The 27,622-nt window shown below is 33.3% G+C and overlaps 1 protein-coding gene across 1 annotated transcript in view; it reads right to left on the bottom strand.

Moving 5' to 3' along the window:
- The window catches only part of LOC125052270, a 110,340-nt gene that overhangs the window by 67,094 nt on the left and 15,624 nt on the right, over nt 1-27,622 (bottom strand). The window contains exon 2 of the mRNA XM_047653003.1: nt 9,205-9,582. Coding sequence (XP_047508959.1) covers nt 9,205-9,548 — 344 coding nt within the window. The 5' untranslated portion in view covers nt 9,549-9,582. The remainder of the gene's footprint in view (nt 1-9,204; nt 9,583-27,622) is intronic.

Here is a 27,622-nt window from a genome sequence, read left to right as displayed (position 1 = left end):
CGTAAATAAACACGCAAGCATTTTCCTTTCGACTTAAAGTAGCTTTAAAGAGATGTCTACGGTAATTTCGCGGGGCAACACTTTTATGAGGCAATTTTAATTTGCAAAGGAAATTCATTTAATGGCATAACGAAGGTTTTATGGGCTGCGGTTAAATCTTTACGAGAGGGGGTTTGTCTCTGTAAGCTGTATTATAGTAATGATTATACTTGCTATAGAGTATCGCTTCAGACACGTAGAGGAAACCTTATTTAAAAGCTAAATGCTGATTTATTTATACATAACTGATGTTTCGAGTGCTTCAGTGGTCGTGATCAGCGAGCTTTTATTATGTTAGCGGACTTGCTTAAGGCAATAGATTAATTATTTGTGTAAGCGATCAATTTTATCTCACCACGATTTTTTTTAATAGAACAGGTGACAAACGGGCAGAAGGCTCATCTGGTGTTAAGTGACACCACCACTCACACTGCCAGGACGCTCGCAAGTGCGTTACTGACCTTTTAATAATTGATACTCTAAGTGCTGTGTCCCCTAAGTGGAATTGGTTCTGAAATACTTCGAAAAAACGCTAAACGCTCAGTTGTGGAACGGCAGTAATCAAGGTTTTTTTGCCGCGCACAACCTCCATAAGGAACCAGCTTTCCACTGAAGTATTTCAGAAGCAATTCGACTTAGGGTCCTTCAAGAGAAGAGCGTACCAATTTTTAAAAGGCAACCCACTCGCGAGCCCTCTGGCATTGGGATGTCCATGGGCGGCGGTGTCACTTAACATCAAGTGCCTCCTGCCCGTTTGCTGTTCTTTAAAAAAAGTCTCGTTTGTATAACCTTATATACTGTAATACAAATACGTGGACAACATAATACGCTGTAAATGAGTAAATATGATATAATAAAAATTCTATTCTAAGGTACCGCTAACATTATAAACCTATTTATACTAAACGGGTCAGTACTTGAAGCGTGAAGGCGGTAATCGTAGCTTTGTTTTTTATTATTATTGAATTAATTTTATAGGCAGGCTTTAAGGGTAACTTATAAGTCGTTTTTGACATACGCGAGTCATGCTCGGCCCTATCATTACTCTAAACCTGGTATACAATTCGAAAAAATAAATCTTAAGGAATTTTAAAAGCCGTGTATTGCAAAGATTGGTCTGTAAATATATATTGCGACAATGGCATGACTATGTTATCGTTATTAGTGAAGTTAAGTGATAATAATAGTCTGCAATCTACCGTATAAAGTGTCAGATGTTAAATATTTGTTTATATATTATTATTTTTATTATATGTTAACGCATGTGTATTTAAGATAATCTATTTTTTAAGAGAATGTATGGCAAGACAATATTCTCAAGGAGTTCATTGTCATGTTAAGTTTTATTAGTGTATTAAAAATAAAAGTTAATTTGGGCAAGACAATTTGTTAGGGCAAGGGACAGAAGGGCGTATGCTTTAGACTTTAAATTAAGAGCATGTTTTAATTACAAATGAAGTTAGTGTGTTTATTTTAATGAAAGTAAAATGTAATAATATATAATATAGTTAATCGGTGTGGATAACATTTTTATCTGTAGCATCGTAATTGAAAACGAAAGCCGATGTAAATTAGTTTTGCTAAGCAAAAGTGACTTTGGTTAGTTATATATAAGCAAAAATAGGTTAACAAACATTATTTATATCAATAAAATAATTTTAAAAAAATATTGTGTATAAAAAAATTTTTTTTTCGGTCAAGTTCCTTTTCCTTACACACAATAAATTAACAAAAATTAAACTTCCCAATCCCAACAAAGGCCTCCTCCAGACCCTTCCATACTGCCCTTTCTTTCTTTTTTTCGTTTTTGGGTACCAACTCACTAAAGTTTATATTATAGTCTTTAATGTAAGACAAATCGGCAGGTAGGCTTGATTTATTGCTGGTAAACCCCTAAAACCTTAAACTTTAAAAAAAATATATACCTTAACATTCCTTATGAATCATTCTAGGTTTTGGTGAAAACCGCAATATATTCCATGCGTAGTTATCGCGACTAGGCAGACAGATAGAAGCGGCGAGAACTTGTTTATATACCTAATATAAAATTTAGAAACATGCGGCGTTGTACACTTTTTTGGAATGGGTAAAAAAATGTTAAACTCGCGTCAGGACACGTGACTTGATCGAAAATTCGTAAGACGGATGGAGAGTAGACAGCTGGCGCGGCGTATTATATGTAATACAAATTGTCATGTTTGTGTCGTAGCGCAATAAATAAATATTGTATTCTACCTGATATTCTAAATGATAGTACTTTTATACTGATAATTAAATTATTCAGTAACCATTCCAAAATATCAAAAATGCACAACGTTAATATTCAAGGTTCCACTTCTGCCGGCACTCCCGAGTGCAACCCGTCGTTATTTTTTTTTGGTAAACGGTTAAAACCTAGGAATTTTCAAAATCGTTTCAATAGATCCATAGATCACCCCTACAACCAACTTTACCTCTTTATAATATTAGTGTAGATAATATTAATAACACAGTGGCGTTACAAACCCTATTTTCGTGTCTATTTATTGGCAAGTAATTGATCATTTTGCACCAATTTCGTGTCTAAAGCATTCCAGCTCACAATATTATAGCGGACGTGTTAATTGCGAATTTTGAAAATTCCATTGATGCACAAAATACACTTTAGGGTTGACAATCGCCTAACCACTAGGCTTACACAGCCTTAAATGTGATTCATTTTTAATGCCATTTTTTTAGAATTTATTTATTGTCTTCTCTATATATACAGTGTGTATAAAGCTACTTGCCAAACTGGAGTAATACATTTTTTTTTCAGGACGATCAGTTGAACTAGTGCGAACTAGTTGTGAATTGTGTGTGTGTGTGTGTGAACTATTCGGGATGACGTAAGAGAAAAAAAATTGGCAAAAAGTAAATATTTGTAACAACAGGAATTAAAAAACTGTCAAATGGTGTGCATTTTCTGGAATAAAAAAAAATATCCATAACTTCAAAAATACATGACTTATTTATTTATTTATTTTTTCTGATAAGTGGTGTGGCATTACCTATGAGAAAATTTCGACTTGACGTCGACTTTTGGGACACCCTGTATATAAAATTCTCGTGTCACAATTTTGTTTCCCATACTCCTCCAAAACGGCTCGACCGATTCTTATGAAGTTTTTATGCATATTCAGTAAGTCTGAGAATCGGCTACTATCTTTCTTTCAAACCCCTAAGTGATAAGGGGTGTCCCCAAAAATTTTCTTTTTCTTTTTCTATGATACAGCATACAATTATTATATTGTTAATTAAAATCTTATTACTTGAACTCTGAGGTTTATATAGAGAAAAATTGAACAAAAAAAACTAAAAAGTTTTCATTCCAGAAAACGGAACAGTGTCTGGGGTAGCTTAGCAAAATGTTCCATGTTGGTATTTACTAAAAAGGTAGGCTAAGTAAAATCACATTAAAGAGGAACGAAGTTCGCGGGGCAGTTAGTAGTTTATAAACGTTTAACTAAGATCTATTCACACAGGCCAAAGACAATCCTAGATTCCACAAATTCAATTAATTCCAACTATAGATTACACAAACAGTCCGCGTTAAGTGGGGACATTGATCGATATTCCAGCGTTATGCAGAAGATCCTCAGACTATATACTTGAGACAGGTCCTAAGGGTATTTAAACAAAGACCATTGGGCGAACAATTGTGATGACGTACAAATGATCTCTTAGCATTTACAGATATTTTTTTAATGTGTTCCAATTGTTTATTGAGGTCATCCCGGAAACGTTTGAGTTTGTGATATAACGAACTATATTAAAAAATCGTAGATTTAGAAAAATATTAAAAATAAGTTCCAACTCAAAACTATAATATCGCCAGGATTCGTACCGGTCTGGTTCATTTTCGGATACCACGTGTGCCACGGAGGTCAAACAATTTACTGCACAAAAATATATATATATATACTTTAGATGCGTAACAATCGCATACATATGAAATAAAACTTATAGTTTCCTACAAAAAAACACCAAACAACAGAACATAATATGTATTTGAAATAGGTTTCCTAGCAACTACAAGGTTGATCAGCGTATGTTATATGTACTAAATAAAATCGTTTACTTTTTAAATAAAACCACATTTATAGTATATATTGCATTTGATATTTCCAACACAGAAATATACTATTTTTTACATTAACCTACATAATAATTATAATTAAAAACTGATATATATATAGAAAATTAAAACAAATTTGGTCCCTGTGGCGGTGTACCTTTAATGCTGGCGGCATTTCCTCACTGTATTGTACTATATATTAATACAAAACTTTACATCTTCAAGCACCTTTAAAAGGCCTCCTCCAACCGGCTCCATCACTCTCTACGAGTATGTCATCACTTCCACTATATTTTAATATAGTGTGAATTTAATACAAAGTACAAAATAAAAAGGAATAATTTGTATACGTGAGCTGCGAACTCGGAACAAAAGAAGTGAATAGACTTACGTCACTCCATCTACTGTATCCGTTACGACACGCCATATGCGCAACTCCATAGTTACACGGCACGATCTTTTTAAATCCGGAGATTATTTCTAAAGTTATATTTACTTCTAAGTAAATCCAGGCTACACCTACACTACTAAAACTACACTAGGCGGGATTATTTTTGTAGCTTTTTTATGGGCACAAATATTTATAAACTATATTCTCTACCATTATATTAATTACCTGTTACAATATATTTCTGTAGATCAAAAACTATTATTTTCGTTCTAAATTCAAAATGAATTCAAAACTAGTAATAAATTAAGTCCACAAGTAGTCCTATAAAGAAGTATTTAAATACGATTATAAACAAATAATGACATCCAAATATGATGTTTTTCACATAATTTATAATTGAGTAGTAAACATTAAGGCTATAATTGGTGTTTATCAAGATGATTCTCGTAATACCTACTCCTATAACAATCAATTACGCAGACATATTAAAAATTAGTATTTTTTTTATGTAACAAGTTGTTGCGTATGATAGGTATGAAATGTTTTTTTAATATTCACACGGTATGGAGACAATGTGTCCCACTTGTTATTTGATAACAACTTTTGCCGTGCCACCTTCGATAATTGTGCAGAATACTAAAAAAGTAATAACTATAAAATGTTTTTGGTAATAACTAGTCCTATGTACATCAGGCATAATGAAGTAATCTATTATATAATATATAATTTTAGTATTGATAAGTACTAATATAAAAACATACAACTGCACTAATATAAAAACATACAAAATTTACATTATTTACATTGGGAATGGAAACAAATCCGCACAAGTAGTAAGATATTTGATTTACGTCGCGCCGTTAGTTATATGTTGTTTTAATGCGTAGCGTTCTCAATACAGCAATATTTTTAGTATAATGTTTATGTACAACAACATAACTATTTTTATAAGATTATGTTTCAGCGATATTTAGGTAATATCTAATTCGATTTGCCTACGGAGAATGCAGTATTAGATAAAAATACGTCTATAGGAATGCTTGGATTTTTTAAAGTTATACTCAAGACTCAAGAGATGACAATAATTGTAAAACAAAAGAAAATATAAGTGGTAGTAGTATTATTGCATAGTTTTTACAAGACATAGTGTTTCATAGCACTGTTTCCTATACTATCATTGATTGAACCCAACATACAAATATGGAATAAGCGTATTGAAGTACCTACTCGATAGTTCCTTGGTGTTTTGGTTGCCAGGTTACTTAGGCGTGAATCTCAATACAAAGTGCTATTATTACATGAACACCCGTTGAACTAATAAACTAGTTAGTAGTTTGCAAGTAAATGATGAATTGTTCTATAGTTCGGGCAGTATAATGAGCCCGGCGCAACCTTGCTATTAATATTCTTAACGTGAGGCAGCATGTAGGCGGAAAGCCAAGCTTAGCAAAACTTTCATATATCCTAGTATATTAACAAAACAGAAGCATTAAACGACAACTAGATAAGAAAATATAATTACAACACTATTATTATATGCGGGCTGCGGTTTATTTTTTTTAAGTTATACTTCTTTTGGTGCGTTAAAGAAAAATGATGAATGTAAATTTTTAGGTTGCGCGCGCACACCGTCACAAAATCCGACACCGCATACCGTCACAAAAAAGTGACACTGATGTTAGCTATAGTCAACATTTTAGTTTTTTTGAAGTTATACTATTTTTTTTTCTAATGTTAGTATCGTTTTTGCTACAAACGTAGAATAAGGCGAAATTTTTTTTTGAAAAGATTTTTTATCTTGTTACACCAAAGAAGTATGACTTCTAACGCTTGTACATGAGTACACACACGTGTGTTTTAAACGAGACTGTACCACGTGTATTCCCGACCTTGGATAATTAAAATCGAAAGGACAAACAATTTTCAATCAATATCTAAAACTATTGTTCGTTAGACAATACTGATTCAAAAAATTTACAGTTTTGGAGTTTAAAGGGTAAAGTTTAGACAATTCATATTGTTTCCATAAGGTTGTATAATTTAAATGTATCAATTATTAATTTTAATTCAATAAATGTTTATTGTTAAAAAAATATAACTGAATTAAAAATGCACTAAAAAGTATTAAATAGGAATATTTGTATTATTTATTAGCCTTGTGTAACTTATATGAAGGTATGAAGATCATATTGGGCTGCGTCAGTCAAAATCATAATTCGTTAGACAATCCTTTATATCCTTCAGAATAATCAAGGCAATTTTTTTTCATAGGAACATATAATATCTGCTTACAAAGTGAACGAAGATGTTTTTTTGTTTAATTTACTTCAAAGGATATTTTTTTTTTTTCTATTTATTTTGTGTGCTTAAAACGCTTCTATTTTCTGTAGTCATTACACCGTATTCTTTAATCTGTGATTACGCCCCCAGTGTCTAGTCTGTATCGTTTTTCAGACGCACAAAGGCGTCGTACAATACAGGTTTAACGTTTCAGTCGGCGTAATGAAAGAGCCTTTATTCACAATTCTGCGACTCTTATAACACTGGTATGAAGTCCCGTTGACACCCGACGGGTGATACGAAATACATGTACTTTTATATGTATTTTTTTGTATAATAAGTTACCCCTAAAAAACACGAATGACTTGCAGGTTCAAGGTTGAGAATAGACACTTTATTAGTATAGTACACAGACTAGATGTAGTACACAGATTAGTATGAAGTAGACTATTTTGATATTGTAAAAACATATTTTAACAACCCCTACATAGTATCCTATCAGACTCGCGATCAGGTAGATCTGTGGCCGAGAAACTAGGCAGCGCGAGAGTGTTAAATCTCCCCTTTCCTAAAAAGGGTCTTTATTTAATTTAACTTAGGTCTGGTGGGTGGCGTCTACCGTCGTCGTCATATCCTCATGATATTTATGAGCTAGTAAGGCATTACCAGTTATCTTACTGACATATTCGACAATTCTACGGCTGATTTTTTCCATCTGCGTTCGAGCAACTTGTCGGATAGCCCATCCCGGGACACACTCATGCCAGTGTCGAACTCCAGATGTCCCACCTGTCTCTTTCGAAAGTGACAGTCAATAGGACAGTCATAGATGTCAGCCAGGATTCGAATGCACTACTTCTGGATCGTGATTTCATAGTGTTACGGTGTATATTCTTGGTTTAATCATATATTACGTCGTATGCATGAAAAATTAAATCAATTTTAAATCTCAAGTGGAACTTCACAGCACTTTGCATAAATATTTGCTTACTGAGGCACATTTATCAAACCACACTTGAGGCCCGAACTAAACCCAGATTCGTTAACATTAGCTTTACTTTAACACGATAATACCAAAGACTATATAGTACGGGGGCAAACAGGGAGGAGGTTCACCTGATATTAAGTGATACCGCCGCCCATGAACACTTACGCTTAGTTACAGTTTAGAAGTCTCGGAAGTTCGATGCCGGCCTTTTAGGAATTGTTACGCTTATCTTGAAGGACCCTAAATCGAATTGGTTGGGATATATTTCAGTGGGCAGCTGGTTAACGGCAAAAACTGCCGTAAAAAGTGCTCAGTTGTGGAACGACGGACGAATTTCGTATTCTGCCTCGATATATATTAAACAATGAGATAACTTGACGACTCATTGGTCTAGTGGTTAGTACCCCTGACTGCGAATCCATGGGTCCCGGGTTCGATCCCCGGCTGAGGCGAACATCGATGTGATGAGCATTTGGTGTTGTTCTTAGGTCTTGGGTGTTTAAATATGTATTTATATCTATCTATAATATGTATGTATATCCGTTGCCTAGTACCCATAACACAAGCTTCACCAGCTTAGCATGGGACTAGGTCAATTGGTATGAATTGTCTTTAACAAAAAAAAAAAAAAAATTAAAAGGTCGCTTAAAATCTGCTTTGATCGCTAACAGGCACTTTACGATTGCTTCCAGGCAAATATTTGTCTGAATCAACGGGTAATATTCATATAAACAAAACTTAAATAAAGATTTATAATTTAATTTAAAAAAAGCTATTTCATAAGCTGATTCTATACTTAAATACAATGTTGCAAGTTACAAGAGAAGTACCCTTGTGAAAACAAAGAGCTGCCGCTACCTCAAGTTTTAACACGAACTTCAAGAATTCCGAAATTCATAAATGAAAAAAACCTCTTAATAAACCACTATAATCACAATGAACTCTAGTGAAATAACAAGTTGGATAAGGCCAAATATTATAATTTATAACACTTCCATTATTACGCATTAAGCTGTATAATGCTAAACAATGGCGGGAAACACACTGGAACTGTATTGTGTTGCAAGGCTTTTTATAAAGCTCTTATTATTGAAAAATTTAATCCACTACAGCGACCTACTTTAACTTTTAATTTTTCTGTTTCAAGCTGTCAAATTTTTAAAAACTTCGTTATGTAAATAGATATATAATATGACGTTTTCATACGTACATTTTTATTTTTATTAAAATTGTTATAGTACAAACTAAGCATTCCAGTTGGTTGGTCTTCAAGGGATTATACCCAGCGATTAAAATTTTAAAGTTTTTTAAAGTTGACATCTGATAGAACACGCAGGGGCAAGTCAAATAATGTACCTAGTCAAAACCTTGAATAAAACAAACACACATATAATATAGTTATTGACTTACTTGCAATAATAAAGTCTTCCATCCCTGCCCGTGTGCACAGTCCAACCTTCTTTCAGATCCGTTTGAAGACTCTCTAGCGCCGCCTCATCTTCCAAAGCCTTTGGACTTCCTCCCAATTTTGGGCTTCCATACTTGGGGCTAGCACCTAAATAAGGGCTGTCACCCAAATAACCAAACTTTGGACTACTGGTGCCAATACTTGGACTGTTTGAACCCAATCTGAGGCTACCTTTACCATCACTTAGTACTGGGCTGTTCAGTCGGGAAAAGTTTGGGTTCTGTCTGGTTTTAGGACTGGCCGTGCCGCTGGGACCAAGCGAGGGGGTCGCCTGCTGCAGCAGCATTGCTTTCACATCATTGAACCATGTTTATTGTGATCTGAAAAACAAAGTTATTGTTGACAGCTGGTCAGAAAGTTACACTTAAAAGTAATAAGAATCTAGTATTTCTCTGCCCAAAATATATCTCATTTATATTCATATCATGTACAAATTCTTCCCAAAATTATCCTATAAAGGCCGCGCTATAAAAGTCCTTGTTTTAGAGACAAAAATGGCAACACAGATTAAAACTGGCCGCATACGTCGAAACGGCGGTGAAATTGCTATAAAAAGAAAACTCTTCCCTCGCAAACGTTAATCGCCACGAGCATGGAAATATGAATAAAAATGGCCAACAATTTTCGGTTGACGTTTGTTTGGACAGTTTACACCAATGGGAAAGAGTAATCTTATATAATAATTTCAATTATTTTGCTCATAACGAACAAAGTTTTAAGTGTTACAAAAGCTTTTTAAGTGTGATTTTTTTATTCTTCAATCCTTTATCTATTAAATTTTCGCATAATTATAATAATTAACATTTATACTCTAATTTTTTCGGAGTTCTTTTAACAGGCAAAACAAAAATATTGCGTTTGAACAGGTTATTTTTCTAAATAGAAATAAAAAGGTTTATTTAGTTATAGATATGGGCTTGAAATAGCGCTGCTGAAAAACAGGACGTACAACAAAGAACAGACAATATTCGGTGTCCTATATTAGTCGTCGAATCTGGAACGTGAAGTCGATGAAGTACTCTTTACCAAGATCATTTTTCACAACTAAGGAATGTTTGTTTAGGCCTGTCGTGTGACAACAGAAGGCGGATGTTTTTGAATGATATAAAATATTCATTCAACATCAAAACATACATACCTAATATGAGTCTATACCAGAGTACTTCATATTTTTTTAATACTTTTTAAATTACATTTTCTTCTTTTATTAAATTGCGAATATATCCGTATAAAACCGTATCAATTTATTATTAACATTTGAATTTTCACAAAAATCTTACATTCAGCTGGAAAAACAGGAAAAATCATGAATAATTTAGATATCGACAACAATTCTACGGGAACAATGCGGCCTGAAAAAATATGAGGTTTTTATCTCCCCATATAACAAAGTGCTCGTGACACCCTTTAATGGGTAGCGATGTTTCTAAAATAAGCTCGTAAAAAAAATTCCGTAGAAAACGCGAAAAATCGATTAACAACAATATATTATACTAGCTAAGCAATCGTTGTTTTGCCATGTATATTATTTCTAGGAAACATTTTTTTAGTTCAATAAAAATAACTATCATACAAAAAATAGGGGCTGCTCGTAGAGGGGTGAAAATGAAGGGTTGTATGTATTTATATATTCTGTTTCATAAAAAAATATAAGTAAAAATGTACCCATAACATTTAGGGGTTTGAAAGATAGTAGCCGATTCTCAGACTTACTGAATATGCATAAAAAAATTCATAAGAATCGATTGAGCCGTTTCGGAGGAGTATGGGAACGAAAATTGTGAGACGAGAATTTTATATAAGATGCATTTATTATAATTTATACTGCATTTGAAAAAACTGTGTTAAAGCCTACGGTTAGGTAATTTTATAGACTCATTAAATTTCTTTCGTTATTCAGAGTTCTGTTATAAGTCGTAATTGCGCATCTACAACACTCGCTCGTATTGTGACGGAAAACATAGTGGGGAAAACAGCATGTCTCAAATTCAAAAATCGATGAAATGTTTCAGACACAAGGCTGATCATCTACTTGTCTATGATACAAATCATGATCAAAGAAACATTTGCAATCTTAGGCCAACACACATATTGAATTGTAGCCCCATATAATTATTATTATTTCTTCTTTTAACAACAATATATGAAAAGTAGTATTTTTTAGTATAAGATTATGTAAGGAAAGTAAATTTTGTTTTACCTATATTTCAATTTGCAGTTTCTAGTTTAGTAAATACGAACTAATAGAATGAGGATTATTATATTTACAAAAACATTATTTTGGTTAAAATCAATATCTAATTCTATTCTCCTAAACAATGGTTTCGCCAACCCATAAATCATAGCAAATCCACATCCATTTGTAAATAAAACAGAGATAGTAATACTCAGATACAGTATTTCGAAAAAGGACAGAAATAGTTATGACAGGTGGGTCGTTGACCTCATTTGTGATGTTATTTCGGCGGTAAGACGACGTGCAATCATCGAATGTATGAATTTGTACAACAATGGGGCATTTGGGAAAATTCTTTAGGTCGTTAGAGGAAAACCGCTTTAATATTATTTCTTCAGAACGAGTCATTTTTACGTGCGTATTTCGAAAGGTGAGTACTCGTAGTTGTAATGTTATTTAAGCTATGTTTTGATTAATGTGCTATTATTTATGATATTTGCTAAATTCTCATTCTTCTGAGTGACTATTACTAGGGATGACCTTCGGTAAAAATTACCACTAAAGTTGCTTTACTTTTCAATAAACTAACATTTAATAAACATCACTTAACATTGATATTATGGACGAGATCTCAGATGGGATTCATTTTCTTCTATGTAGTAAAAAAATGCTTTGTAATTAGAATGTTTACATAAATATGACTTAGAATTAGTCTATACCTAAAAATATGTGTATAACGAAACCTGTCACACGCAAACTTTGTGGGAATTAAATACAGAAACATAATAAACGACGAAAAAGACGTCTTAAAAGAGAAATGAAATAAGCAACTCCAAAATCCTTTAATAAATGTCAGGTTAAATCCACAACAGCTCTCGACGACCAAACATAAATTTGAATAATCAGCAGACAGACTGCTGAAATTCAATTTGTTTTAAAACAATCCAAATATTTTAATTAAATTTCTAACATTAGCTATATAATTTTACAAACTGACGAAGGTTTCATAACGTTTAAATTATATGTAACAGTATATTTTATAAAGCCGGTGTTTAGCTGACGAATGTTAAATGTTCCAATTATAAATTGTAAATTCAAATAATTGTAATACATACGTAATGCAATCCAGTAGTTAGTAAAAATGCAACTTATATATCATGTTAAGGCCAAAACGTCATAAAAAATAAAATATGCTTTCACTTGACTATCACCGACTTTTCTTTTTGAAAAACTAACTGCTAAGAAGTGCCGTATCTATCCATCCAAGAATTAAGTTCCGAAAAAATCGTATATTACATTCGGTGCAACTATTACTTTACTATACAATTGTAATTAGATTATAGATTACCCATCAAGCATGAAAAAGTAGCTTATAGTGTAACTTTTATGACATACCAAGACATACGTCAAAATACTTCACAGCCACTAGTCCTTTTAAAAATTTTAGAAATGCCCATCCAAAAATTAAATTACGGAGGCATCTTAACATAAGCTTCAACTCGACTCATATCTATTAATCTACTATACACATTATATATACAGCTATACTATACTATAGATATAGTATCTTCTATGTAATCAGATTACTCATCAAGGCGACGTGTTTGTCAAACTTGGGCCATCATTGTCGGGTCTCGGGATGTTGGGATCACCAGCGGTCTTGTAAATAAATAGTTTCTGTAGGGTTGTAACGTGTGCTATTTAATAACGCAACCTTATGGGGTCTAACTTTGTACTTGTCGAAGATTTGGGCTGTGCGTGGCAGGTTATACATAAAGTATTATATATACATAAAGTACATAATACTTTATGCAATATATCTTACATTGAATGCACCTTAAGTAAAGACAAATAACACTCAAATTAAATTAAACGACATATATAAAAGATTTTAAAAAATCAGTGACTCTACAACCTTTTAGATCTGAACTTCAGATTTCTGTACCTGTATCGTGATCGTACAACACAGACATTTCATTGCTTTTTCTAATGGCCAAGTATGTAAGCTTTTTGAAACTGACACGCCGGCGACGGTTTGAGTCTAAGCACATATGAGCGAGTGTTAAATGCGCACACAGACAGAAAGTTTATTGGTGCACAGTCGGGGATAGAACTCATAACCTCAGGGATGAGAGTCGCACGCTGGAGCCACTAGGTCGAAACTGTTCTTAATAAATCAATGTTATCAGTAAATAAAATAATAATTTATTTTCTTAAAATTTTAGTATTTTAGGTTCTGATACATATTTATTCTGTACTACCTGCATGAACTTCGTTTCGCCTTAATATGATTTTTACTTAGCCTTGTTAGAAGCTACATACCAACATATGGAACATTTTACTATGCTACCATAGTGACTTTTCGCGTTCAGAATTATAGCAAAAAACAAATGGTTTTCAGGTTTTTCCGAGCAATTTCTCAAAATTTTGTCTCCATAAAAACCTACCTCAAGAGTTCAAGGAACAACTTTAAAAACAAAATTATCTACCCGTCCACAAGTTTTGCGCTTAGCAACATATCTAGATATAGGGCATCTATAATTATACTAGAAAATAGTTGAGCGTCGGAAATGCAAATAAACATTTAAAGAATTTATTCCTCAGAGAGTGTTAGGTGATTTCTAGTTTAATCTCTAGGTCGTTTCAAATACAAGATCTATAAAGAGAAAAGGTCAAAATACAGATTGAGTAATATCACACAAAATAAATGTATGTAACTCGCAAAGCGTTTATATCTAAATATTAATCTTGCGTTCTATAGCTTTAAAACTAAAATTAGTATTGTCAGCACTTGTTTAATTAATTTACGGCGAACTATTTCGAAACTCAATTATGACTGAGCTTTGTCTAACGCGCTATAATGTACCCATCTACTTAGTAAATTTGATTATCTCTCAAATCCCTTTACTGCCTACAAAATTTACTTTACCGTGAGCTTTAGCACCCAATTTGCCTTTACAGCTATCATTTTACTTTTGTAGGAATAGGAAAAGGCTATATATATATACAAAACTTTCCCTCACATTGGACTGGCTATTGAAAAGTATTAAAATTAAAGTGTTATTAAGAGTAATGTGTAAAGTGTTATTTAGGGCCGGTTTTTTGATCCGTAGTTAACTCAACTATTGGTAAAAAATCGTTGCTATTAGTTAAATATCAGCGAAATGCGTTTTTTGATCCGTGGTAAGAGCATCCAATGGTAAAATATCTAACCATTAGTCAAAAAAGTTAACTACTCAGTATTGGAGGGTTAAAAAGATGGCCGCTGGTAATTTATATAGTAACAGCTGTTTGTCACAGAAATCAAACTATGATAAATACGTTTATTACTATCTAATGATGAATTTAAACATATTGAGATACTTTAATTAATGAGATGATGAAGAAGACGATAATATTATATGAGAATGTGTTAATGAGTGACCAAAAATATTTAGGCAATGTCATCCGCCATTAGAAACCTAGGATGATGTAGATTTTTGTCACTGTTACCCCATATCGAAGGGAACAGTGCTCTGGATTGTTACTGAAATTGGGAATGATCTTAAACTGCCAATGAACAAGAGTATATATAGACAGCAGCTCATACCAACCTATTTTGCTTCATTACTAACTATAGAACCGCAGCAGTATATAATTAAGTATATTACTAATTCATTATGTGTTTTATTGCCTATAATATTAACTTATAATTATTATAATTAAATAAAATACAAGAACAAGAGTATATATAGACAGCAGCTCATACAAACTTATTTTGCTTCATTACTAGCTACAGAACCGCAGCAGTATATAATTAAGTATATTACTAATTCATTATGTGTTTTATTGCCTATAATCTTAACTTATAATTATTATAAGTTAATATTATAGGCAATAGAATACATAATGAATTAGAGTTAATATTATTTATATACTACTAATAATATTAACTTATAATTATTATAAGTACACACAAGTATGTACTTATACTAAAAACTACAGCTACACATTAGTTAGGGACCTATGATATTCTTTAGGGCTTTTATTACATTTGTGAGTTAGCATCTACCTACTTTATTACAAGAATTTATAAATAAAACATTTGACTTGATTAATAAACTGTTTAATTATAACTTAAATACAAACCATTTTTATTAAAAAAACATTACAAAATTTACATGAAACCCTAAAGTAGCAATTAAATATTTTCTAATTGTTTCTTCTTGCATTTCACCTCAATTTGATGCAACTCTTTTTGCTGCTACATATATTAATTGTGCCTTTCTTCCATCTGCTGGATCACTTTTTGGTGCACCTCCTCTTTATGCAGTATGGATTTTTAGTGGGCCTCTCATTGGTGCAGCAAATGTTTTTGATGCTCTTCCTTAGCAAAATTGAACAAATCATCCTCTCTTATTTGTCTTTGTTTCAAAAATTCATTTTTTTTATCCGTGTGGATCATAATCCGCTTCCTTGTTTCCAAAGGGTTAAAAGATTTTTTCCTTTTGTTGTAGGACACAGCTATACAAGAATAAATATAAAAATATGCCTACACCTTCATTAAATGTATATTAAATTTAACACTTCGGTGTCTAGACCCATCTGAGTTGAAAACGTCACAGAGATTTCCAAGCTGCATCTTTTTGTAGATTGCTGCAGTGATCAGTTGTTTGCAGGTTACGACTGTGTAATCCTTGAGAAGCATCACCAGTTTGGCAGTTTCTTTTTTGGCAAAGTTAGCAGTATGGTCCCTTTAACAAAACATAAATGTATTACTTTCTATTACGAAACACAAGATAAACCGGAATAAATAACACGAAAATATGTTTGTACTTACTTATTTGACCGTTGGCTGTTTGCGGACATCGTTATTTATATATTTAAGTATCGTAAAAAGTGTAAACCGTATTAAAACACAGAAAAACAACTTTATTTAAATCGTGTTATTTAGATTAATTTGACACTTCAAACTCTTCAAAGCGCAAATAACGAATGAAGATGGCAAAAATGGATTTCATTCACTCAATATGTCTAGTGTTGTCATACAAAATAAATGTTCCCCACAAAAAAGAACCACATTTTTTGGGATGTCATTGCTCATTGCACTGGCAACAAATTGACAAATTGTTAAGATTAACTAAAGTTAAAAAAGGCATTGAAAAACGCATTTACGTTTTTACCAATGGTTATTCATTTAACTATAGTTAATGTAACAAATGGTAAAACCATTTTTTACTACGGATCAAAAAACAGGCCCTTAGGGAGTGGCGGAAAGTTGCCAGTTCTTCTTGCCCGCTCTACGCCCTTGACTTGCGAACTGGTAGTAAATGTAAATTTAGAATTAATTTAACTTATTTCTGACTTTCATAAGTGTACCTACTTGTTTACCTATATGAATAAAGTTATTTTGACTCATTGTAGCATTTGAATGTACTGCAATGCAGAAAGAAACAACAGAACAGAAACACGTAAAAATCTTGACATTGATTACATGTGTGGTACGCCACAGGTTGCGACGCCAACTTGCCTGGAGGATTCTGGTCTTAAAGACATAAACAGAATCAAAAATAACAATTTGTCATAAGTTCTATAGTCACTAATATGTAATCTGAGCTGGTTTAATTTTTTTGTCCAATAACCATTTCCTAATATCACGAAATGTTTAGAATAATTTAATGAGCGTGTACGAAAGACAAGTACAGAGAAAGATCTCAGTTCAAAGAAATATCTTCTCAATAACAAATACATTTTTATATGCAACGCAACATATATTTATATACACCGTATTTAGTGTTTGAGCAGTAGGATTCTTTATTAAATGTGTTATAAAGTTATATTTTTAACTTGATAAATTCACTATTACTATCAAAACATATTAAGAGTTTCTAAAATGATAAATGTCTATAAAATTTAAAAACTTGAATTAAAATGTAACTAATATAAAAAAATTACCTTATATTCAATAAAAGAACTTAATTCTAGTCAATCCTTGGTTGTACGGACCTCTTCACGAGTAAAGGGTTTTTCAAGACCACTGCATTTTTCTTTACTCTTCGACTAGTCTATCAAAAATTCCCTCCCCATAACAAAGAACTATATGGGCATTCATTTACAAAAATTTATTAATGCGTCTGTAGCTGCGAATTAAACATTTATTTAATCCATTTATCACAATAATTTAAGAGTAGCCTATAACAGTTATATCACTGCTATAATATTACCACATCTAGAAAGTGGAGTCTAGAAAGTGAAAGCTACCAGACCACTGCAGCTGTGGTCTGAATGAAAAGTGCAGTAAAAGGACTATTTAGTATTTATGTATTCCAAGTTTATCTTGATGGCATAGATTATGTAATATAACTAAAATATTTATGTACAAGTATTTTTAAGAAATCTGTATCATCTTTATGTCTTGGGTATTTATAAATATATTTTTATATAGGTAAATGTACAGACTAAAAGTAACGTTTCTTTATTCTTCTAAGATTTATAAGGCAAAAGCAGTGTTGGCCTAGTGGCTTCAGTCTGCGACTCCCTGTGGTAGGTTCGAGCCCTGGCTGTGCATTGTGCAATGGACTTTCTGTTGTGCACATTTAACACTCCCTCGTACGGCAAAGGAAAACATCGGTGAAAGACACCGCACGGCACGCCATAGAGCAATAAGTCCACGGTGTGCTTAAGTCACAGACAACTGTCCTACTTGCCTATTAAAAAAAACAAATGATCACGAAATAAAATAAATAAAAGGTTCTAGCGCCACTGTTTTTTCCTTCTTTGTTTCAATAATGGAAGAGATTAAGTTACTATTTAAGATTTCTTTCACTTACCGAGATATCATTTAAAAAAGGGTTAAAAAAATTCATGTCACGCGGTAACAATTCTATAAAAACAAAATCGTTTAATTCCGATATTGTCTCGATCAAAACATAATAAAATAAGCTAGTCGCTTTTCTATTGATATAGAACTTATTATTCTACCGTCCCAAAGAAAAGCCGCCCAAATTGAGTAATAAAACACATTTTACTACAGAGAGACATATTTTACTTAAGTGTCGTGTCTACGTCTACGCTTCAGGACAATAAAACGGTTTACGAGGGGCGCGCGACATTACCCACATACACACCGCGTACATTTCTCATATAACGACAGCACAGATTCTTTACAATATAAATAACGCCGTATTTAACAAAAAAGGAAAGAACTTAGGGAGTAACGCAATGCCATCAAGAAAACTACTCTAGTAACTCTGCTCCCAATAGCGAAAGCTATTGCGTTTTAGAATTCAAAGCGCAACGGATTGAAAAAAACTATACCGAAATTTACTTTACTGGACTGGTATTCGTTGAATTTTAATGTCATTAATTGGATACAAAAACATCTCATGCATAACGCTGACAAATACAGCACCAATTTTAATTACTGATAAGACAATTCAAGCAAGCTCTGACCTGTAGGGCGATTTTATTAATTTAATGAAGCAACAATTCATATGCAATGCGCTGCGCTGTAAGCTTAAATTTACGCATTTTTGGTATTATCCTGATTTTGTTAGGTGTATTTACAATTTTAAAAGGATACCGAATCAAACGTTTTACATAAAATAAATCAAAATAGTAGGTGATGCTACACCTGCTTTTTTACCGGTAGTAACGTTTCCGTACCCGTTATGAGCCTTCCAAAAGTTCGAACCAAATCTCTAAGAACTAAACTAGAAAAAGCTATTTAAATAATTCAATTATAAAATTATGTTTCGTATTTCATATATTTAATTAATCAGGGTTTTCTGAACCGCGTCCTGTAATAAACATATATTGATGTAACATATCGGTTTCAAAGCAAGGAAGGCACGTGAATTAGATTTGAGGTCATTTCGTACAATGAACCTATTAAAGGATCACTTGACCCCTCAACCTTGTCGGGTTTCTTAATTCTATGAGCATTAGACGATTAATGTCTGAATTCCCGTGAATAACTGATTAAGTAATATTTTTGCACTTATCTGAGATAATTCGAGGACTCCTGTTACATTCTTGTTTTAACTTAACTTAAGAAATGGATAAAATTTGTATTTAATTGGTGCTAAAATTCACGTACTGATATGAACGAATGAGTGACAACAGATATAATATACATGGCAAAACGACGTTTGCCGGATCAGCTAGTGTAATACATATGTAAAATTCTCGTGTTACAATGTTCGTTCCCATACTCCTCTGAAAAGGCTCGACCGATTCTTATGAAATTTTTTGTGCATCATTAGTAAGTCGAAGAATCGGCTACTATCTATATTTCGAAACCCCTAAGTGATAAGGGGTGTCCACTCCTAAAAAATTGGTTTTATTTTTTTAGACAAAGTTTAAATTTTTTTATGATACAGCATACAAAAATGCATACAACCCATAATTTTCATCTACCCTCTACGATCAACCCCTATTTTCATTTATTAGTTAAGAACTTTTAACTTGAACTATGAGGTTTATATAGAGAAAAATCACAGAAAAACCTAAAAGTTTTCATTCGGGGAAAACCGAACAGTCTCTGGGGTAGCATAGAAAAATGTTCCATGTTAGTATGTACTAAACAGGTAGGCATTAAGGAGAAACGAAGTTCGCGGGGGCAGCTAGTCTACTATATAAAAATAAGTCGGGTTTTCCTTCCTGACGCTATAACTCCAGAACGCACGAACCGATTTCCATGGTTTTGCATTCGTTGGAAAGGTCTCGGGCTCCGTGAGGTTTATAGCAAAGACAATTCAGGAAAAATTTCAACATAAAAGCGGGATCACCAAACGAAATGTTACATAAAACGAAGCCATCTGGTGGCGAAACTAGTGTTGCCCAAATGCAAGACCAAGACGAGACTTAGGCCAGTCTTGGTATTGTCTTGCGTCAATACACCTGGTCTCGGTCTTGGTATTGGTATTGCGCTCTCAGTCTTGGTCTTGGTCTTGATCTTGCAGCAAGAGTCTCGCAAGTCTCGCAAGACTTGCAAATACCTATTTGCCTATTGCTATTTGTGGGGGCTTGCGGGCTATCCTGGAGCATTCACCAATGTACAATGTTCATCAACCAATAATAGCAGGCAGGCTACAGGCATTGTGTTGAGATTAGCAGATTTCATTACAGTGTGCGTAGGTACATTTTTTAGGCAATTTGTCGTACTCGTGACTGGCGCGCTTTGCTACGTAGGTACTGTCGTTAAAGTATGTGTAAGTAAGAAACGATGTAGGTACCTACTACAACAAAATTGTATTCCTTAGAAAAATAATCGTCGTACCTACACGACGATTATTTTTATTTATTTAGTAAATCATCGCTGAAGACAATAGTCGCTACTAGAGTAGGTACGATAGAAGTTGATAAACCGACACTGCAATTCTCGATGATTTTAAAACAAAATGCGTAAAGCAATATGACGTCGCTCATATTTGGAGCTTTTCCACGTTTCAAGTTTGTTAAAATCACCCACTTCCAAGTTTGCAGTGCAATGTCCTTTAAAAAGGTATAATAGGTAATCTATATATATAAAAATGAAACCCGTTTTCCGTTGTCACGACATAACATGAAAACGGTTTGACCGATTTGTCTGATTTTTTTTAATAATATACCTTGAAGTACGAAGATGGTTCTTACGGAGAAAAATTAAAATAAAATTGAGTGAATCAGTCTAAAAACAACACTTCTATATTCCCATACAAAATATTCGTAATAATACTTAAAAGTGAATTTGAACTTTAATACCATAGCATAAAGTTCAAGTGTTAGTGGAGGGGTTCCGGGAAGGTAAATTTTTATTTTTTGACATAATGTATTTGTTGTCTTATCAATTTTCTTTTTTTATCTTACTAGCTAGACCGGTGTCCCGAATAGCAGAATAAGTATTTTAAACAAATAAAGAATCGACTGTTAGGCGGTACGATGTTCGCCAGGCCAGCTAGTAATAATATAAACTAGGTATATTTTTATTACTTACAACAATTTTTATAAAATCTACCTATCCTTACGACTACATTCTTCCTTGCGAGGACAACATAATCTATTTGCGTCCGTTCTGAGCACCCGGAAACTTATTTTATTCTTTAGAACATGGGCAGTGGCGGCGACCTTTGACATGAAAGCGACGGCGGCAACACAAAGTCTAGAAGCGGACTAAATTTTTACCTATTTTGGTGGGGTTGTCAATGTTGGCATTAGCACAGAAAAATAAAATTAAGTAAACACAACGTTTATCCACTTTTTAATAACTAGGTATCCACGATAGAATATTTTTTCTACTAATTTCCTAAGGGTCGATTCGACCAAACTTCAATTTATACACGAGTAACTATACCAAGAAAATAATCTATTCCATGATTTTAATCTCGAGAAAATCCATAGTCGTTTGTCCACGTAATCGATAGTATAATTGCGCTAGGAATAACAATACGCGAATAGCAAGAAAATGGTGAACGAAAATAAAACTCGGCAAATAAATGTTGTTCTACAACGGGACAGTGTAAGAGCATACATCATGTCAACTCGATTTTGCCGTATTATAGTGTGAAAAAGTAGCTTTTAACAGGTGTCAAACGACAACAAAAAGTTTTTATTTCTTGTTTGTTTGAGGCTTTCGTCTAAAAAGGAACTTCTGTTGAGCCTAGTTGAATTTCATTCTAATATTATAGAAAATAAAAAATCTAAAAATAAATAAATAAATACTAAATTGTTTAAACGTTTCATTATACAATGCCAGACTATTAATTTAGTGCGTTGCGTTGACTTGAAATTAAAACACAGAATACATATTTGTGAAATGACAGAAATCAGCTGATTGGACTGACTGACGCCATTAAATTATTCTAGGAATAGCTGTTATTCCGTGCGAAACGGCGGTATAGTTGCAATTCCCGAATAAGCCCACTATTCTTAGAATTTGTAGTTGGTAAAACGTAAAATTTATTTACTCTCGATTAACTGACGATTTATTCTAAGATTAAGATTTACTCTTGTTTGGTCGAATCGACCCTAAGTACTCAGTCTAAATATCTTTTTCATAATTTTTGTTTTTCAATAATATGTTGTGTGTAATTGAATGGTAAACTCTAAATCTTACTAGAGAGCTTTTTTAAAATAAACTTATTGAAAGCACTGACATGGCATATACACTTTTCAATCTTGCTGCTCACATTTTAGTACCTAGGTATCACTCACTATCTATCATTTACCGATATTAACAATGATTATTTCGAAATCAAAATATTCGCATTTCAATAGATGCAATACCTACTTAGTTATTAATTATCATCTCGCCCGACAGCTTTTAACGCTGTAGTGTTCGAATTCAAGCCAGTGTGAGAATGTATTTAAATAAAAAAAACTCAGAGCATTCAATTTATACCTACCTACTGCTGGGACATCTTCAAGGTCATTTAATTTTATACTCCTATACCAACCCTACCAAAATAGGTAAAAATTTGTGTGCCTCTGTCCGTACTCTTTGTCGGCGAATGCGGCGCTCAGTGTCAAATGCTGTGTTACACTTGTTGCAAACCGCGGCGTCTTTGTCGGTAAATTATCAAATAAGTATGTATTTAATACACCGACCGACCAACAGTTTATTCGCAGAACGTCACATTTCCCCAATCAACTTTGAATCTTAATTCTTTAGCGATAAACTTGAAAATCTATTGAAGAAATTTGATAGATTGTAGTAGCTTGATGTGCTGGCGTCTGTACCATAGTATTGGCTGCCGTAGAAACTGTTACTAGACCTTCTCGACTCGCTGTTAGTTTTAAATTTTGCTAAATAGAAGAATAATATAAACTTTGAAACATAAGTTTCACACCTACATGATGTTTATATAATTTTGTTAACTATAATTTTAAGCACATACCAACCTACGAGTACTAACGTTAGATCTGCACATTAGACATAAACAAGCATAACATATTATTATAGGTAGATACCTACAAGGTATGAACTTTGCTAGAAAGTTATTAGGGAACAGATTTGTGAGTATTAACACGCTACCTACTTAATAAATTGTTGAAATATAATAAGTACTTACCTACCTAATCAATACAATACGTTTCAGGGTGCTTTCAGACGAGCGGCACGTTGCCAATTACAAATACAACTGCAGCCCTTAGTTTAGTGTTATGATTTGTGATACCTACGGTTTTGATACTGGGGAACGTTTCTCAAAATCGGGATTGAAACCAAATACCTACTTAATAACGCCCAAATCTCAGTTTGTCTTAACTGCAAGACGCAAGAGTCTTGCAGGCTTAAGTATTGTCTTGCTCAAGTCTTGCAGGGTTCAGTCTTGGTATTGGTCTTGCTATAATAAGGCGGTCTTGGTATTGGTCTTGGTCTTGCAAAAACGCAAGAACAAGACCAAGACTGCAAGACCAAGACCGATTTTGGGCAACACTAGGCGAAACGGAGTTCGCCGAGTTTGCTAGTTTAGTATAAAATTATATTGTACTTTTCTCATGCCAGTCTCAATGTCACCATTTTTGCGTTCGAGAATAAAGTCTTTTTCAAAATAATTCAGCGAAGTAAACACAATATGGAAATATTTCCAAAAACAAAAAGCTCACCCAACTTTCGGATCCCACTTGTTAGCAAAAAGTATTAGTTACGAACTAAAAAAAGGGAACGAGAAGTTTTTAATTACATTTGTACAAGTTTTCTAGTTGCAACTACCCACTCCCCAAGCAGTAATTACAGTTTATTTAAACTGGAACATCCTCCGCCTTGGGGACGCTGGACATTCTGTTTCAGTCCGTTTTAAATAGGATATGTTTGAGCAAAGTAGCGAGTACTGGTCGTTAAATAGCAAAATAAAGTAAAAACTTGCATGCTGAAGTATCTCTTCCTTTGGGGTTTATTTGAAGTCGAGTGTTGTAATACATAAACATTTTGTAGGTATTATAACTAAGTAGCGATCTGGATTTCTAAAACTAAAATTAAATCTATGTCACCCATAAATTCTTTAGGTTTTAAAGACAGTTTTAAAAGTTTATTCAAATTAAATACAAAACACTTTATTTACGTCACAAAGAAACAGCTAACAGCAGTTTTTCTAGACAACTAATAATATACAACTATACAACGAAATATAATTATAAAGAGGAAAGATTTGTATGTAAGTATGTTTGTAACGAATTGGCTCAAAAACTGGACCGATTTTAAAAACTCTTTCACTATTTGAAAGCTACATTATCACTGATTAATATATGAAATCATTAACTGTAGTAACTTAAATTTACCCCAGCCAGAATGTCTACAAATAAAATAAAATTGAAAGAAAAATTGAGCAACTGTCACCCGCACCATGCCACAGCGCACATAGTATAGCTATTTAAAAAAAAAGAAAAGTAAAAAGAATTTTCGATCAAACACACCTCCTCCAAGCTACTCCCTTTCAGCTCAGAAACGAGATGACAAAAAAATGTCAAAACATTTCATACACTCAAAACCCAATCGAAAATAAGATATTTTATATCGCCACTCTAAATTATCTATAATTGAGAACACTAGAAAAAGGAAAAGAGGAAGACAGAGCAAGAGTTAGGCAGACGATATTAAGAGAATAGGAGACAACATGGGCAAGAAGAGCTAATATTAGAAAATAATGGAAGCAGCTGGAAGAGGCCTATATGTCACAGGACACGCTGATCACCAAAACCGTCACTGATGTATTAGATTAAGCTTGGTTATGTATCTAAAATAATGTATATATATTGGGTGTCAGCAATAATAATAATTAATTAGCTCAATGACGTTAACGCCAGGCAACAAGGTCGCTAAAATTATATTATTAGTATTCTTATATTTATAATCCGTTATATGTTTACTACGTTTCTACAAAGTGTGAGCAATAAAGCAGAGGTCAATTACAAGCAGGTTTCATGCCGAAAACAATTATTAAACTCCGTCACTTACTTTCAATTAACTGTTTACGGCTTACTGGCAACTCTGGTTAACTGGGTTACCCTATTTCGTTAACTGCGGTCGGGGTAACTGTTGCTCACTATTGACCTATATTTTATAAATCTAGTTTTAGCTAAGCGCCTGATTTAATATGCCGTGAACAGAGTCCGTGGCGGTGTTGTTTGATAAAAATCTATCCTATGCCAATATTACTAAGCTCCTATTTTCTCTATTTGATCCTCAAGACATCTATGTACTTGCAATATGCGAATAGGTAGTATTCATAAGGCACAAAGAATTAAATCCATTGTCCAACAAAGAATGCTACGATATGTTTGGTCCGAAAATTTCAAAACCACGATATTGGTATAAAGATTGCTTAACCACTACATTTAATACCATTATAACAAGCACTGCTCTTCACGTATGAGTAGGTACTTCATACTAAGCATGAATAAATATATCATCTTCACCTAGTGCCGGAAATTATGAGCCTCCTGAATATGGAGCGAGGGTCGCTGACAGGTCCCATATATTACCACAACTATCTCAAGTGGGGCTATGCTCACGATCAACATTAGGGAGTTCTAACTGGGAAATGGATTTGGTGCAATCCTTTTTTCGGAAAGCTTGAGGAAGTTTTTAAATAGTAAGTAAAACATATATGTACGCATTAATATCCTTTTCAAATCGTAAGTAAATTAATGCGTTATCCTCAACATAAATGTTAGCTGTTTGAAGTATAATCTACATTTAAGCGTCTTTAATTATTTTAATTACAATTATTCGCAAAAATACATACAAACACACCACCCTCAAAGTTCTAAGCCAATACGATAATGTCAAAAATAATATACATACATAATATTAAATACATATGATAATTAAATACATATGACAATATAGCTATTGTAAACTCACACACACGCACTGGAATCTGTGCAACAGACTGGTTCTGGCCCTGGGTATCGCAAACAACCTTGGCCTTCGGCGTCGCACATATCACCTAGGTACAAAGAAACCGAGTTCTTGAAAAACACTTGGCTGCTCACTACCCCCGCAAGGCAAGTAGATAGTAGTCCAACTATAAGTCCCGTCTTGCTTCTAATTTATTCTACCCTGGTTGGGTATCCCTAAGACAAAAATTGTTAAACGTATAATGTGTAATAATAATAAAATCGTGAATCGCATGCTCTACGGAGTAGTTTAAATTTTTTAAATTAAATTGATTGAAATTATAAACGCGATGAATTTTTTATAGCATAGTAAAAAGACAATTTTTGTACTTTACTATACTTTTTAGTTGTAACTATTATAATTGTAGTATCTTTACCTACCATAGATATTTATGCGTCTGACTCAAAGCCTGCTTACGAAGGTAAAAAAAATGTTTTACTCTGTAAATAGAACCTGGGACTGCTGTCTTTGGACAGTGGCGTACCTACCTACGGAACGTTATTCCAATAACAACTTTAGTATGCGTTCATCAATTTACTTGTAAAAATACTGTACATATAAAGACGTTTAGAATCAGGGGTTTCGTAAAACCAATTTGCAGGTTGACATTTCCCGAGTTCACCGAAGTAGATTTATGCAAATAGCGATCGATTAGAACTCGGCGTGTTACTTTTAATTCTCTTTGACCTATATTCATGTTTCCTAACGTTAAGCCCTTTCTTAATATTGGATTTAAATTAGTGTTACTTTTTAATTTATTTAAGCATCGGCGAAGGCCGTCACGACTCCCAAACAATTGAAAATTACTTGTTTCCGTCCAGAGGGTCTAAGATAAATGATCAGTAGAATAGATGCAAATGTCTGCCCCGTTCTATATTGGGAATAAAGGATTATACTCTTTTCGACAGCTTCTAAAACACGCGCGTTCAAGAAGGATCAGAGTCTTACTGCAAAAATCAATTAGGGCGTTACTCCAACTCGTAAAAACAATTAAGAAGTAAAATCTACACAAAGAAATTCGTTCAAACTTTCTAATGCAATTATTCGCACCAAAAAGGACCTCGCCAAGAACAAATTTTTAATGTCTAACGACCGCCGGAAGTAAAACGAAAGTTGCCACAATCAAAATTAAGTTGTTCTTTAGAACGAACAAAAATTATTTAATGTTATCCTAACTTCTATATATGCAGAGATTCATTTATAATTGTATGATCTATGAATATGTTAATGGACAGGAAATTATCAATTTAAAAGATATAAATTATACCTTGCCCTTTCATTCCCATTCAGGTACTTTCGTACCTGAATCGTCAGAACGTGAACAAAT

Source organism: Pieris napi, chromosome 9 (genome assembly GCF_905475465.1).
Source record: "Pieris napi chromosome 9, ilPieNapi1.2, whole genome shotgun sequence".
NCBI lineage: Eukaryota > Metazoa > Arthropoda > Insecta > Lepidoptera > Pieridae > Pieris > Pieris napi.
The sequence above is the reverse complement of the archived record's forward strand: the minus strand, read 5'-3'. Positions and strand labels throughout refer to the sequence as shown.